General features: G+C 26.8%; 1 protein-coding gene across 1 annotated transcript in view; it reads left to right on the forward strand.

The window, feature by feature from the left end:
- LOC107445637 (putative RNA-binding protein EEED8.10) overlaps positions 1-15,888 on the forward strand; it is a 34,049-nt gene that overhangs the window by 13,156 nt on the left and 5,005 nt on the right. The window contains exons 10-19 of the mRNA XM_043054037.2: positions 304-344; positions 427-502; positions 2,686-2,742; positions 3,003-3,113; positions 3,313-3,361; positions 4,303-4,346; positions 8,028-8,107; positions 8,184-8,286; positions 10,446-10,533; positions 12,139-12,285. Of these exons, the coding sequence (XP_042909971.1) occupies positions 304-344; positions 427-502; positions 2,686-2,742; positions 3,003-3,113; positions 3,313-3,361; positions 4,303-4,346; positions 8,028-8,107; positions 8,184-8,286; positions 10,446-10,533; positions 12,139-12,285 (796 nt within the window). The remainder of the gene's footprint in view (positions 1-303; positions 345-426; positions 503-2,685; positions 2,743-3,002; positions 3,114-3,312; positions 3,362-4,302; positions 4,347-8,027; positions 8,108-8,183; positions 8,287-10,445; positions 10,534-12,138; positions 12,286-15,888) is intronic.

The raw sequence follows: 15,888 nt of genomic DNA on the forward strand, positions 1-15,888 counted from the left end.
CTTTATAAAAGAATTTAAAGAAGAAAAGCTATTTTCTCTTTCAATCACTTTGCTAAAAATTATTATTCTTTAATAAAGTGAAATTGAAAAGTTTAATTGTTGTTTACAACTGTATAATGATTAAGTAATAATTTATGGAAGTAACATTAAGATTCAAATGATAAAGCATGAAGTAGTGCAGACTTTTAACATCTTGTAACACATATGAAATTTGTCAGGAAAGGCTTGCAACTTTGAATGTACCTGTATTTTGTGGATTGCGTAGCTTTATGTTGCATTGCTAAATATTTGTTTATTTTTTAGCAAGTTCTTTTACAAAGGTGTTTCGAAGTAGGAGAGAAAGGGTAAGATACTAATAATTTATTTAAAAAACAATTGTGCTGTTTTTTGAAACCATTAAAACTAATTTTATAAAATTTTTTCTAGTATCTGGTGGCTGTTGCATTTATGTAAAAAATTAGAATTCATAGATTTGACGGGTAATACAAGAATAACTGGCCAGGTAAAGTTCATTTTGATAACATCATTTATTAAGAATTTTTCCTTCTATTTTAATTGTTAGTGCTCTAAATTATAGTTTCCAGCTTTAAAATGGTTAGGACACACTAATGGCATAAAGAATAAGATTCTTTTTTGTGAATTTTTTTCCTTCAAGACCATCAAATAAATCAAACATTATACAACTGGTGAATACATAACATTTAATAAGGAACCTTTTTATGAAAAAAGAACCTTTTTTTCCGAAATCTTAGCTCATTGTGAGTTTAAAATGTTTGTGTTTAATAGTCTTATAAATCATTATTTGAAATAGTTTACTTTACTTAATGATATACTAAATTATCTACCTAGCTAAACAAAATTTGTAAATGAACTTTCATCTTGAAAATTAAGATCGTTTAAGGATTTTCAGGTTTCTTACTATTTCTTAGTATGCAAAACAACAACCATCTTTCTATCTTATGAAGTAAAGTATTTAATATTATAAATTTTAACTTTTTAAACACTAAACTGTTTTTTGAGTTTTGCAAAAATAACTGTTGTTACTTATTCAAAATCAGTAAAAAACTTTTGATAATGAGAAAAGTAAAATTATAATAGTTTTATTATTTATCACAGTAATTTATATAATTTCCATCAGATATCATATTCAGCTGCAATCATATTCAGCTGCTAAAGAATGTTAAATAAGTATGCCTTGCTGTTTAGTTTAACATATTTTTGGTACTTTAATATTAATATCACCAAAAAGTAAAGAAAAAGTACTGAACTCAAATAAGTATGCAATTAGAGTGTAAACACTATCTGTGGAAAAGGCCATGTTTATTATAAAATCTATTGATATTACAGAGTAATAAATGTGACAAAAATTGAGACATAGTTCATAAAAAAGTTATAATGGTTAAGTTAATATGGATACCCAACTAATAATCAAGGGCATCCACAGAAATTGTTTCAACCAAGAATCAATATAGGTTGGTGGGGAGTGAAACCAAGAAAATAAATATTTTTTAAAATAGTTCAAAAGTCGGATAAAATTTCTTATTTTCTTAACGTAATTTTGCTGTCAAAAATTTTCACAAATTGATTAATTTAATGTAAGTTACTAAACTAACAATATTTAATAACATTAAAATTTTAAAACATAGAAAAATTAATAAATATCATGCTTTATTTTAATTTTTTGCATGAAATGTGTTATAAGTACAGAAAAGCCCTGTAAGTTTAAGTGTTTGTGATTTTTTTTTATTAAATAATGTTTTTCTTGTTATATTTTTCAGTGGGTGAAAAAAGTTACTTTTAGCTTTAAATTTAAAATTAAGACTTTTGCATCAAGTTTGATGTAAAAATAGATTCAATGTGACATGCAAGATGAATTTTAACTTATTGGATTTCCAGGTGGGTGCAACTGCACACTCTTAAACTCCCTTGTGGGCTGGTTTTCACAGATATTTAGATAAATTCATTTGAAAATATGTTTTATATGAACAATAAAAATATTATAGTTTCATTATAATAATTAATAATTTTTTTGTTAATTGAGATAATCCATAAAGAAAATGCTTTTGTGAAACATATGGACAGAAAAGTTTTAATTATGTAGAATGTATTATTTTTATGCTTCAAATCATAGCTTTTTGCAATTATCACTAGTGATGAACTCTTTCTCTAAAGAAAATTCTAACTAAAAAAAACTATTCAAAGAACTTTCCTTGCCATTCTTCTTTAGCAGTCTTGGTGACTATGGTTACGAGGTATAACTATTTCAAGTAGGGGAGTTCGGTCGATATTTAAGGCCAGTGTTGGCTTCAGTTTGCGACAGAAAGGAAATCAGGATTAAGAATAGTTCTCTTTAAAATGCACTGTTTCTTGTTTCCACAGCATAGACTAACCATACAAAATCCACAATTTGAGTGAAACTTACAGTGAAACTCAAAGCGAAGCTTTAAAATATATATTTCCAATTTTACTTAAAAGAATTACCTGCACTTTAAAAGGTTAACTTGGTTTTAAAGTCTTTGGGATCAGACCTATAAAAGTGTACCCAAATTATTTCTATTTACTGCAACCACTCAGTGTTTTCAAAATAATTATTTTTTAACATTAACCTTATTAAATATAATTGTATTTATTATATTATTAAATATAATATAATTATTTTTATTAAAATTGCTTCCATATTTTTAGTGTTTTCACATGGCTGGTTCTTGCCTTTCTACATGTGTGCTAAATAAGTGTTCAAGGGTAAATATCTCATATTTTTCAATGTTTAAAGCGTTGTGTCATTTGTATTCCTATTTAGTGTTCTAAGGAATAAATGAAAATCATACTTTATTTTTAAACACATGTAAATTATAATAAATTTTTGTTTATATTTAAAGTATTTGTTTTTTTATTTTGACAATAGAATTGACTCACTTTTATTTGATTTTTATTAAAAAAAAGTATTATTATACTGATTTCATTTCATTTTATACCTGCAATGTATTTTTATTTTTCTGTAGTTCAGTCCCATTGGGTTCACAAAATTAGCAACTAGATGCCGAAACCTTACAACATTGTACCTGAATGATTGTTTTCTCCTATCTGATAGAGCTCTGGAATTATTATGCCAGGTATGAATTTTATTTTTATTATTTCTCTTTTTGAAATTCTTAAAAATCTTGCAGAATAATTATACTATTTTTTTTAAAGCAAATTTATTAATTAATATTTATTATGTTAAATGAACCTCTCTTAAGTTTAAAATATTCTTGTTAATCTTTTATCATCAAGATATTTTTGTTAATGTTGTTTTTTTAAATTATTTTTTAGAGCTTAAAAAACTTGAAAACATTGTATGTGGGCGGACTTTTTCCTGATTGTAAGTGTGACAAGTTTTTTTTAAATTGTGATTTTATTCATGGTGAATATAGATTCTCATTAGTGTAATTTGTTAATTATATGTAATTAAAGTGTTACTGAAATAAAAAAAACTATATTTTTATTGTGTACATGCATATTTAGTTTAATTTTAATACCTTCTACCTCTATACATTCTACATTCATGTCTTCATTTGTTAATACTTATTGATATGATTTTTTTCTCTATTTTCTAATTCAGTGGTTCTCATTTTTTTTCTGACTACAGAAACTAAAAGGATTAACCTTTCTTTGACAAAACACTAATTTTAAAAATATAGGCATGTAATTTTTTTTTACATGCCTATATTTTTCATTTTTTTTTTCAATATATTATCAGAAAGGAAATATATTTTTTAGACAACGCTTTTTTCCATTGACATTTTGCTAGAATGATTTTATATATGTATATATTTATTATTTTCATAAAGGGATAAAAATAATTGATCTTTTTGCATATATTTAGCTGACATATGAATTTTTTTATGTGTAAAATTTAGAAAGCTATTGAGGCGTGTACTTTAATTTCCGCTCTCTCAAATATTGAACTTGGGGTGACCACCTTTTGAATACAAGGCAATCACTAATAGCTGATTTGGAATAATAGATCAAGAATTCAAATAATTCAGCTATACATTGATGCTCAATGACATCTATTGTAATCTTGGTTTGCTATGATTTCCTGGTGCATTGTATCATTTAACCATATATGTGAATTACTTTCTTGTTACACAGAAGTAAAATTGATCCTGAATTGACACATTTATGAAGAACTTAGTTTCTATTTAATGTAAAAAATATATAATTTAGAATAATTAATTTAGTATTAATTTATGTAAAAAATATATAATTAATTTAGAATTATATAATTTTCAAAAAACTTTTTTACATTTTTCTTTTTAGTAACATCAAGTGGTTTGCATCACATTGGAAGATTATCTAGTCTTGTATGTATAAGATTTATATATCCAGCAATAATAATTAATAATAATGTCTCACAAAATTTAAACTCCATATTGTTTTGAATTTCATTAACTTGTTTTTAACCTTCATTCAAAATCTTTTCTACTCCATTGGATTCTGAAGAGGATACTAGTATTTTTGTTATTGAAAGCCTGCAAATTGTATGTTTAACTGAATTCAGAATAGATAGTTAAAAAATGACTATGCATAATTTCATTTTGGTTTCAATAGGATAAAATATTTAAAATGTGCTTTAGGTTTTTTTTTTGTATTTCATATGTATTTTTATTCCTTTTTGCTGGAATTTTTTCTCCTCTAAAAAAATGCTATTTTTTTTTAACTTTTGAAGTTTTAGTAAGTGTTTAGTTTTATGTTTATGTTTGTTTTAGTTTTATGTCCGTTTTAATTAAAAATGTTGTTTAGGCGTGTTAGGGGATTTCACTTACATTCTTACTTGTATATTGTATTAAATTAGGGGTGCACAACCTTTTTGAGTGAAGGGCCACTTGCACAGCAGGTTGGCTAACGAAGGGCCGCATCTGTATTTAGACATGTTAATGACAAATGTAGCAATGTTTATTTAAACATTAGCGCTCCATTTTTTTTTATCAATTAACTTAGCAATATCAATAACTTAGTAGTGTTCCATTATTAGAATTCATTCAAAAATAAAAAAACTTATACTTTTTTTTTACAAAAAAAAACTTGCTATTTTTATTATATGAACAATAGATTTATCAAAATAAATAAACATTGAAGAAAAGAAATTTTTTTTTTTATCATATCATGCAATACGAAAATTCATTTTAGAATTAAATTCTAATAAATAAAAAAAAACTGCAATGCCCACAGAATGAAAATAGGAAAAAGTTTAGTCATATTTAAGTATTATAAATTCAAATTAAATATTTTAATTGAAGAAAATTTATAGGTTTTAAACAAAAGCCTAAAATAAAAGCAAAACTGTGATAGTTCAAAATAAAATTCAATGCTTATTTTGTAATGTACTTTGTTATTTTATTTTATTAATTATTAGATTTTTTATATCGTAAACATTTTCCTTTTTTTTATCGAAAAAGATCACTTAAGCAACAAAAAATTGAAATCTAAACTACAAACAGTGAGCAGTTTAAAAATTCACGTTTTCCGCTATTTTATGAATTTCTCAAGTTGAAATAACATTGCATTTAAATTAGGGAGGGATGTAACGAGTATTTGGCCATTCTGTGAAAAATTCAATTGGTTGAATGATCAGTCAAATATTCCGCAGAATATTTTTTAGAAATGTATTTTTCTAAGTTTTTTTTATTTTTGAATTTTTATAGATATTATTTTTTTTTCTAAATTATAATCAGACAAGTCAATTTTGTCATTTTTTCAATACTTTGAGAATTGAGAAGGATTATTTCCCATTTTTTGCTGCTTTTATTATAACCCAGCATTTTAACAGAACGTCTCATACTATTAATTTATTATCACTCTTTCCCTGTACTGTAATATAAATAACCAGTAACATAGAAAAGTGTGATTTTCAGTATTAAAGTTTTGTTTCAGGAACTAGGAAAAATTCGTTTTTTCTGTTTCTCTTTTTTTAGGCATTTTTATTATGACTCAGCATTTTTTTTAAAAATAAAGTTACAAATAAAATTTATTTTATAGCAATTTTTTTTCTTCTAAAATTATGGCAATCAGAAAAATTTAAATTGAGATTTTCGGCATAAGTTTTTCATTTTAAAAATTAAGAATGTTTTTTCTATCTTTTTTATTTTCTTTAAATAAAAAAAAAATTTTTTTTAGACATTTTCATTATAACGCAGTAATTTGTAATAGCATTTCTGATGACTTAATTCTTTTTTCTTGGCTTTTTCTGGTAATTGAAAAACTGAGATGTTCAGCTTTAAAAATTGTTTTCAAAAACGTTCTTGACTGACGTTCGTCTTGATTGACAAAAACGTTCTTTTTAGAGTTAATTTATGAATACGTTTTTCCAGGAAATATTATTCTGAGCATTAAAATTTTAGTTTCAGTGTTTAGTAGCAGTAAAGGATTTTGCTATTTGGCCCCAAGTGTACGGCGTACAGTCGATTTCTTCTTCTTTTTTTTTTTTGCCGAATATTTTGTTTTTGACCAAATCACAATTCATTACCACATTCGACCAAATCATATTCGTTGCGGAAATAAAAACAAAGGAAAAATAACTAGGATTTATGATAAAACTGTACCGAAATACCGTATCAAAAAGTGATTATTTAATTGCGCGATTAACGATCACGTGTCATAATAACGGGATCGTCAAAATCATGTGGAAAAGTATAGAAATAATTGGAACTCAGCATGAATAAAGTGTGTCAAATGCATGATTTAAAATTTGCATGTCGTAATAGAATAGTTGGAATTTTTTATAATACGTGGGAACGCATAGCAATAACTGCCGAAAAAAATTTTTGAAAAAAAAGAAAGAATTGCAAAAAAAAAAAGATAAAAAATCACTTAGTTTTAAGATGAAATCGTCACAAATAAAGTGCACGAAAAGTGATTATTTAAATTTGCGATCTGAAACTCGCGTCGTAATAAAAATTCGGTATTTTCGATATCACATAGAAAAGCGGAAATAACTGTTTAAAAAAAATCATTTATATTTTCTATAAAATCAGCTTAAAGAAAGCGCGGTAAACGTACATTTACTAAAGAATCTGTTAAAATTGATTGTGTCAAAACGTGATGACTTAAAAGTGCGATTAAAAATTGCCATTTAAAAAAAAAATTATTGTGTTTAGAAGCTCTCGCGGGCCGCACTTCAGTAGTTGAAGGGCCGCATTTGGCCTGCGGGCCGCAGGTTGTGCACCCCTATATTAAATGGTTAATTGAGAGATCATTCACTTTATTACTTTTGTACAAAAGAGTGTAATGTCATATTCATAGTGTTTTAATTTTATATTAAACAGTACTATAAATTCTTTTTATATTTTGATATCAAATTAATAAGAGTTGTACATTGCTTCATCATTGAAATTGCTCATGAAACTGTTATAACTTTCTGATTTAACAAAATAACTCAGAAATTAAAAATTATATATTTTATTTTTCTGTTGCAAAATTTGCTTTTATTATATTTAAGTAGAGGAAATTTTAGTTTTTTTAAGTTTTTGGTTTGTTCTTTTTTTTTAAAAGTAGTCTGGTATATGCATACTGTATAAAAAATGTCCCGCATTTTTTTTTTTTTCCTCCAAAATGTTGCCCTGATTTTTTCTTTGTCCCATTCCAACGTTAGCGCTGGGTTTAATTAGGTTTGAATTTTTTAAAATTTGATTTTATTCAGACCGAATAGATTCTCAAAACAATTAATTATATAGGGAAGCGTTAAAGTAGCAATGCAGTTAAAGCACCTTGTACGCCGTTTTTTCTGACAAAATTTTTTTTTGTTTTTTCTTGCACTATTGTTGCTAATTTATCTCTAAAACTTTGTAAAACTTTGTAAAAGCAAACCTGATTTATTATTTTATCTACAGAGAAGTCATGAGTAAAAATTCTCATATATTCTTGTCATAGGTACTAAAGCTTTCTTTGATGCATTGTTATTTTAAAGCTTAATTCAGTATTTTAGCATTTAGTTTGTTAGCAATTATTTGTTGTGTGGTTTCTTTAAATATGCAAATTATTTATAGGAAAACTTATCATTGTCTCATAATCATAACGTAGATGATGAAGTAATCTATGCAATTAGCAGAGGCTGTAAAAAATTAAGGTAATGTCACACTATTATTTTTGATATTTATTTTTGCATTATTATTTTTTTATTACTAACCCTATTTCATTTTCAGGTACCTGGATATTTCAGGTTGTGCAGAAATAAGTGATTATTCTTTGAGTTCTCTATCATCAAGTTATAGTCTAAGAACATTTTACATGAGTTATTTAGATCGGGTATGTGCTAAATTTGTTGCAGAAAATTTGGTATTTAATTCCATTGTTTTTAAAATGTTGATTGAATTGGGGGAGGAAAAGAAAAACTAGGTTAAAATTAAAGTAATATACTTAAAAGCTTTTTGTTGTAGATGTTTCGGCAGCATTTCAATAAATATGCATTAAATTTAGTGTTTTATTTTATACAGTGAAACCTCTCCGAAGCCTTCACTCTCTGTTTCACAGTAAAATGGTGGTTAATGGAGGTGGGCCGTTCTTAGGATTTGCCCCCATTAACTTCAAAATGTTATCGAAGGTACATGACTTTTCCCATGCAATTTTCATTTTAGTCAGTGTCATTTTGTTGCTTCAAAAATGCCACTTGTGTGGGTGTCATTAAAACCGAATTCATGAATAAAATTTAGCTTCATTGAAAATGATCCCTACTGATGTAATTATGTTTAAAAAAATTAGATGAAAATACCGGTTCTCGTCCGAGGGCCGAATTTGAGCATCATCGGGTGCAATCGGTACTTGGAAGGATGGCCACTTGGGAACACCGTGCGCCGTTGGCATACCTTTTGAGCCGTGGTGGTTCAGGTGATAGAGTGTTCACCTTCCAATGTGGTGAATCGGGTTCGAATCCCAGCGATGGCTGGTCGATTGGAATTACGAACCCGGCTCTCACCGGCCACAGTGCTGACGAGGAATATCTTTAGTGGTATAATAGAACATTGGTTAAAGTCCCCTTGACGTCAAGCTAACCATGGGAGGTTTTGGTGGTTTTCCTCTCCATGTAATGCAAATTCAGGTTAGTCAGGTTTGAGTCCTCCAGAAAGGCAAATTTCTCCCAATACTTGATCCCGTAGTTTCCTTGTTTTCTGTATTGGGTTCATAATTATAAGGCAACGGATTTGAACATTGGTAATCGTGAACCCAAAATTGGGTCGGCTGTTCAACAACGGTATAAAATAAAATTATGCATAACAGAACAATTTTAAATTAGTAAGCAATTATGTTTTTAGTTTAAGTTTACATTTGATTTTATATCATGAAAATTCTGTTAGTTTTAAAAATGAAAAGAGGTTTGTTTGTTTGAGATGCTAAGTTTTTTCTTACATACCTTTTTTTTAATGTTAATTTTCAACTCTAAAAATAAAGCATTCTGCAATATGAGTTTGTAGATTTTTTTCAGAGATCTTTAAAAAGAGCTCTCTAAATAAGTGCCACACATATATTTTGCATACATTTTAATCTATTAATTTGTTTTGTTAATATTTTTTATTTTGATATTTTTTTGTGTTTCCTTATTTGACCTTTTCCTCACATGGTGCAGAGGTCTGCCCGATCGCTGGGAAAGGTTTTGATGATCTCTTTTAAAGTTTTTCATGTATACAAAGTCTATGAAAGAAATTCCATGTTTCCCAAAAGTGGTCATAAATAGAACTAGTCTTTCCTAGAGGTTTCACTATATTTATTATTGTTTTGCCCATACTAGTGTTTAAATGGAAATTTCATCAGTAATAAAACTACAAGATTGAACCTAAAAAAGAATTATTAAACATTTAAATTTGTCTAAGTAAACAATGTTTTTTTAATTTGTGGAATAATTCTCAGAGAGAGATGTAGAAAACTTATTAGAGACATTTGTGAATTATTTTTCTTATTTTTTGAACTTCAGAATTGTTTAATACATTATTGAATGTTTAGTTTATGACATATTTATTAAGTATAATTGCAAAATCATTGTTCCAATTTTAATACTTTTTTTGACTAAATATTTTTAATGTTTTATTTTTAAGTTATGTTTAAAAAGACAATGATGTTAAAATATTAAATTTAAATTTTTTTTTTCGGTATAAATGCATTAAGAACATTATTAATATTTTAATTATTTCATATGGTTTGTAATGTTTACATTTTAACAAAATTTAGAAGCATAATGTATTAAATTCTTGTATTATTTTTTTTAATAATATTTTTTGAATCTTAAAAAAAGTTTGGTACTAATTGTTTCTAATACCTGTTGTCCCTAATAACATGCAAAGTTAAATTGAATAAATTGTAGAAAAAAAATGCAGAATTCTCCTTGATATGTTAATAATTCTGTTTTGTAGAAAGATTAATCATGATTAAAAATGTTGCACATTTTAGTAAATGCCTATATTTCTATTTCTTAGATTACTGATGAGGGGTTATCATCAATTGCTAAACAAGGAATGTTAGAAAAAATCCAGTTGAGAGGTTGTCCTAATATTGGAGACCAAGGTAATAATCATTTAAAAAAAAAAAAATGCATTATTTAAAAGCGTGACCTTCTTATAGCTTCATATTTTTTGATTCAAAAAATTAAATTTTATAAGTTTTTTTTTAAAATTTCTAAACAGCAAGCTGAAGTTTGTTTAGATTAATTCAATCTTATAAATTATATATTTATTTATTATATTCAAATGAATTCTGTTTTCTTAGGAGATTTACGGATTGCTACAAATCTCAAATTTAATTTAACACTTTTTTATGAAATGCTGAACAAAATACAAAATGTATTGTTTTATTTTTAAGTCACATCATGAAATGTGATTGCTTTTTTTTAAATATTATTAAAATTATTTTCTAATTACTTTTGTTAAAGAAAAAAAAAGAGTTTATTCAACAGTCAATCATTCAGGGAACTATCTTTAGGTTTGAATTCCTTTTTTTTGTAACTTTGTTGTTATAAAAAAAAATTGATTTGTCTTGCAATTTCGCTAAATTAGTAACAAAATTACAAACCCCAATTCCCTGATTAAGAGGGCAAAAGAGAGGGAATTCTTCTCTTTTAAATTCTGGTTTGAACCCCAGCTATTATTTTTAATTTATATATTATATAGAGACCTGCACTGACTATAGTGCTTACTTGAATTATTTGTAGTGGTAGATTGATCATGGGTCTCTCATTACTAACAATATACTCGTGGTATATATTCCTATCCTTGACATAAAAATGCAAGCTAGTTTCATTTTTATTAATATTCCCATTGTATATATTCCTATCTGCGACATTAAAATGCAAGCTAGTTTCATTACTATCAATATATCCGTGGTATATATTCCTATCCGTGACATAAAATTGCAAGCTTGTTTCATTATTATCAATATACCCGTGGTATATATTACTCTCCGTGACATAAAAATGCATGCTAGTTTCATAGAAAATTTCCATCACAAAGTGCCCAATTCTTAAGTCAGGAGTTCTTTTATTTTCTGATTTAGGTCAAAAATTATTGTTTCAAATCCACTTATTCATTAACTATAAATGGAACAAAAAGCCATCATTTCTGATTAAGTTAAGTACTGTATGAATTACGTATTTAGTTTTAAACAATGAAAATTTTCAGTGGAAGAGTGAAGGAAAATTTTCGGTTAAGATTGATTGCAAATTTTTAGTTGAAGACTGAATTTATATTTTCAATTGAAGATTGGTTTTATGTTTTCAATGAAGATAGGTTTTACGTATTCAGCCAAACAATTTTAATTAACAGCCAGACAAAACAATTTTAATATTTAAAAAAAAATTGTTCTTTATCAATTTTCAATCTATTTTTGATTGAAAATTGATAAAGAACAATTTTTTTTTTTAAATATTAAAATTGTTTTGTAAAGTAACATTATTAGCTTATTCCTTTTTTTTGAAAAAAGAAATTAGCAGTCATCAGCCCCAAATATATATTTAAATCATTGGAAGAGCCAAACTGTTAATAGTTTTATTAATTCCATATTAGTTTTAAAAATAAAGAGTCTTATTTTCATTTATGACCTCCTAAAATAATTTAACTGATTTTTGTTTGAAGATTTTTTAAAATTTCATATGTTTTCTTTTCTTTTTTTCTTCAGGTCTGTTGACTCTAGTCCTTTTATCACCTTATTTGCAACACTTAGATATAAGTGGATGTCAACATGTTACGAATGTTACTGTATCTGCCTGTTTAGACTCAGTTCAAGCACGTTCATCTGGAAAGAAACTGGAGCTTATTGCAGGAGGTGACTGACCATTATTTTATTCTAGAGTGCTAGCAATGATATAATATTAGACTGCTTAAATGAAGAATCAAATTATGATAAATAATAAAAATGTTTTATTTTAGAAATTGCTCCAAAGTAAAGAGAAATCTTCATTTTAATTATAAATATACATTATCAAATTATAAATTTTGAAAATGGCCCCACATGTGTAGCTACAGGGCTTTAAGGTGTCTACACACCGAACGCAACAGCGATGCGAAACACGATTTTCCCCCTCTGTTGCAGTGTGTCTGTTGCAAGTGATTGCATGTACCTTCACACCGCATGCGACAACAAACCTGTTTCCTGGCTAGTGTATGCGCACTTTTCTTCTGTATCTAGTTTTTGTTCCACAGCTCATTTTATCGTTATTTTTTGTATTTAAAAAATAATTTTATACGTATGAATTACTTTTTATATTTATATTATTTTTTATATTTATATTACTTTACGATTTCAGTACAAGATGCTTCATAAATTGTCGAAATAAACTTTGCGTTACATTTTTACAAATATTGTATCAATAATTTATACGAAATTATTTATTTTTTATAATTTTTGTCTTATAATTTTGTCTACTAATTTTTAATAACTAATATTTTTATGGGAAAAAAATGCATTTTTTCTGTATAAATTTTTCCGACTATAACGCGTATTTTTATTTTATTAAATAAACTAAATTGCTGGAATATTAAATAATTCAAATTAAAAAAGTTAAAGAAAATGAAAAACAGAAATTATTTTATTATCAAAAGGTCATGTTAGGAAAAAATTTTTTTTTTCTTCAGAACATTGTTGTGAACAATATTTTGAATATTACAAATATATCAAGTTTGCAACTTAACATTTTATATATACGTGATAAAAATGAATTTATTTCCATATGCAAATGCTTCAGTATAGTTTTTTCTTACATTCGCAAGTTGATAGGAATTTATGACATTAAAATTTCACTTTACGGAATTTCCGAGTGGAGCCATTTACACAACATTTTAAAATGGACACCTTTTATTATTTAGTGACCCTTTATAATATGATCATGAGATACTACTTTATGAGAAGTGCAAGAATGTGCGGGTGTTTTTCTTTTTTCATTTATGTTTTACTTTTGTATAAAATTACATTTTCCAAAGATTGTATAAAAAAAAAGGATTACATCGCGTTTTGAATATGCTACATTTCTTTTTCCTGCTGAATGGTACTGTCGCATTAAGTCAGGCATAGTCAGTCTGACAGAACCACTGGTAGCTATATTTTATAACACTCCAAATAAAAATTCCTGGAAGATTGGTTATGGTACCTCAACTATCAACAATAGACCCATGAAGCCTATGGCATAACAAAAATTTTATTAGTAATTTCTGTTCTTGAATCTGGTCCATTCACTTAATTGGCGATAAATTCCAAATACGTTCCTTAGCTTCCTTGATTTTCTAAACTCCCGAAAATTTCTCAGAGCAGTAAAATCAAATTATTATTTTTGTTTCCATGAAAATATTAAAGTAGGAAAAAAGGCGTTTTTTTCCATCATTTCTAATATACCCAATTTTATCCGATAGTGATGAACAATACCTTCCATAGAATAACCAATTTACACTAAAAAAAATACAGCTTTTTTTGTTCTATAAAAATGGTTTATTTTTTAAGCTAAAGATCGATCTGATTTCATGCAAATAAAAATTTAAGCGATTCTGTTTATGAAGTTGATTATAAAAAGAAAATTTAAGGACCCGGTTTTGAGCACCATTGCCGTATTTAAAAAATTTTATATTATCAGAATTTCGTACGAAATTTTTCAAAACTTTTCATTCAAAATTTTAGTTTTTGTAATAATTGCCCATTGATGGGNTCATAGAAAATTTCCATCACAAAGTGCCCAATTCTTAAGTCAGGAGTTCTTTTATTTTCTGATTTAGGTCAAAAATTATTGTTTCAAATCCACTTATTCATTAACTATAAATGGAACAAAAAGCCATCATTTCTGATTAAGTTAAGTACTGTATGAATTACGTATTTAGTTTTAAACAATGAAAATTTTCAGTGGAAGAGTGAAGGAAAATTTTCGGTTAAGATTGATTGCAAATTTTTAGTTGAAGACTGAATTTATATTTTCAATTGAAGATTGGTTTTATGTTTTCAATGAAGATAGGTTTTACGTATTCAGCCAAACAATTTTAATTAACAGCCAGACAAAACAATTTTAATATTTAAAAAAAAATTGTTCTTTATCAATTTTCAATCTATTTTTGATTGAAAATTGATAAAGAACAATTTTTTTTTTTAAATATTAAAATTGTTTTGTAAAGTAACATTATTAGCTTATTCCTTTTTTTTGAAAAAAAAAAAAAATTAGTAGTCATCAGCCCCAAATATATATTTAAATCATTGGAAGAGCCAAACTGTTAATAGTTTTATTAATTCCATATTAGTTTTAAAAATAAAGAGTCTTATTTTCATTTATGAGCTCCTAAAATAATTTAACTGATTTTTGTTTGAAGAGTTCTTAAAATTTCATATGTTTTCTTTTTTTCTTCAGGTCTCTTGACTCTAGTCCTTTTATCACCTTATTTGCAACACTTAGATATAAGTGGATGTCAACATGTTACGAATGTTACTGTATCTGCCTGTTTAGACTCAGTTCAAGCACGTTCATCTGGAAAGAAACTGGAGCTTATTGCAGGAGGTGATGGACCATTATTTTATTCCAGAGTTCTAGCAATGATATATTAGACTGCTGAAATGAAGAATCAAATTATGATAAATTATAAAAATGTTTTATTTTAGAAATTGCTCCAAAGTAAAGAGAAATCTTCATTTTTAATATAAATATACATTATCAAATTATAAATTTTGAAAATGGCCCCACAGGTGCGGCTACAGGGCTTAAGGCCCATAGGACACCTCTGTCCACCCAGAATGTTTATGTTACTGTGAATGACCGAAATTGATGGTTGTTGACTTCCACCAGTGAATGTTGACAATTACGTAGTCGCTTTTGGTAAATGTCCAAAATATGTACTAGGTCTAGTTAAGTTCAACTCCTAGTATACATTTGCCCAGTATGCCCTACACTGATGCTTTTTTAAGGTCAAGTGCCACTGCCCAATATACATTTAACCAGCATCGAATAAATATAATAATATCAATGAATAAATTCATATCAAATCGGATATGACAAATATTGAGAACATTCACCAAAGCGACTATGTGATTGTTGACATTCACCAGTGAAAGTCAGCATTCTCTTGGTTTTGGTCAATCACGATAACATATACATTAAAATAGTTTTCGCCAAGGAAAGTTAAGGAATCCATGTATGAGCTACTAATTGATTTAATTTACTTCCAAGGCTCTTTTTTTCGTCTTTTACATTCAAATGTGTTGACGCAAAAGAAAGTGTAATAAATAATAGGGAATTTAAATGAATTCAAAACATTAGAAACTATATAACCATTTTCGGATTCTATGCCAATTTGTTAGGCAGGCAGGTAAAGAGGTACCTTTAAAAATATATTTTATTCTGCACTCTATTCAAGGTTGTGATATTAAAAGATTACTGATTCTATTAACGGTTTTTATTTA

This window comes from Parasteatoda tepidariorum, chromosome 2, assembly GCF_043381705.1.
Source record: "Parasteatoda tepidariorum isolate YZ-2023 chromosome 2, CAS_Ptep_4.0, whole genome shotgun sequence".
In the NCBI taxonomy this organism is placed as follows: domain Eukaryota; kingdom Metazoa; phylum Arthropoda; class Arachnida; order Araneae; family Theridiidae; genus Parasteatoda; species Parasteatoda tepidariorum.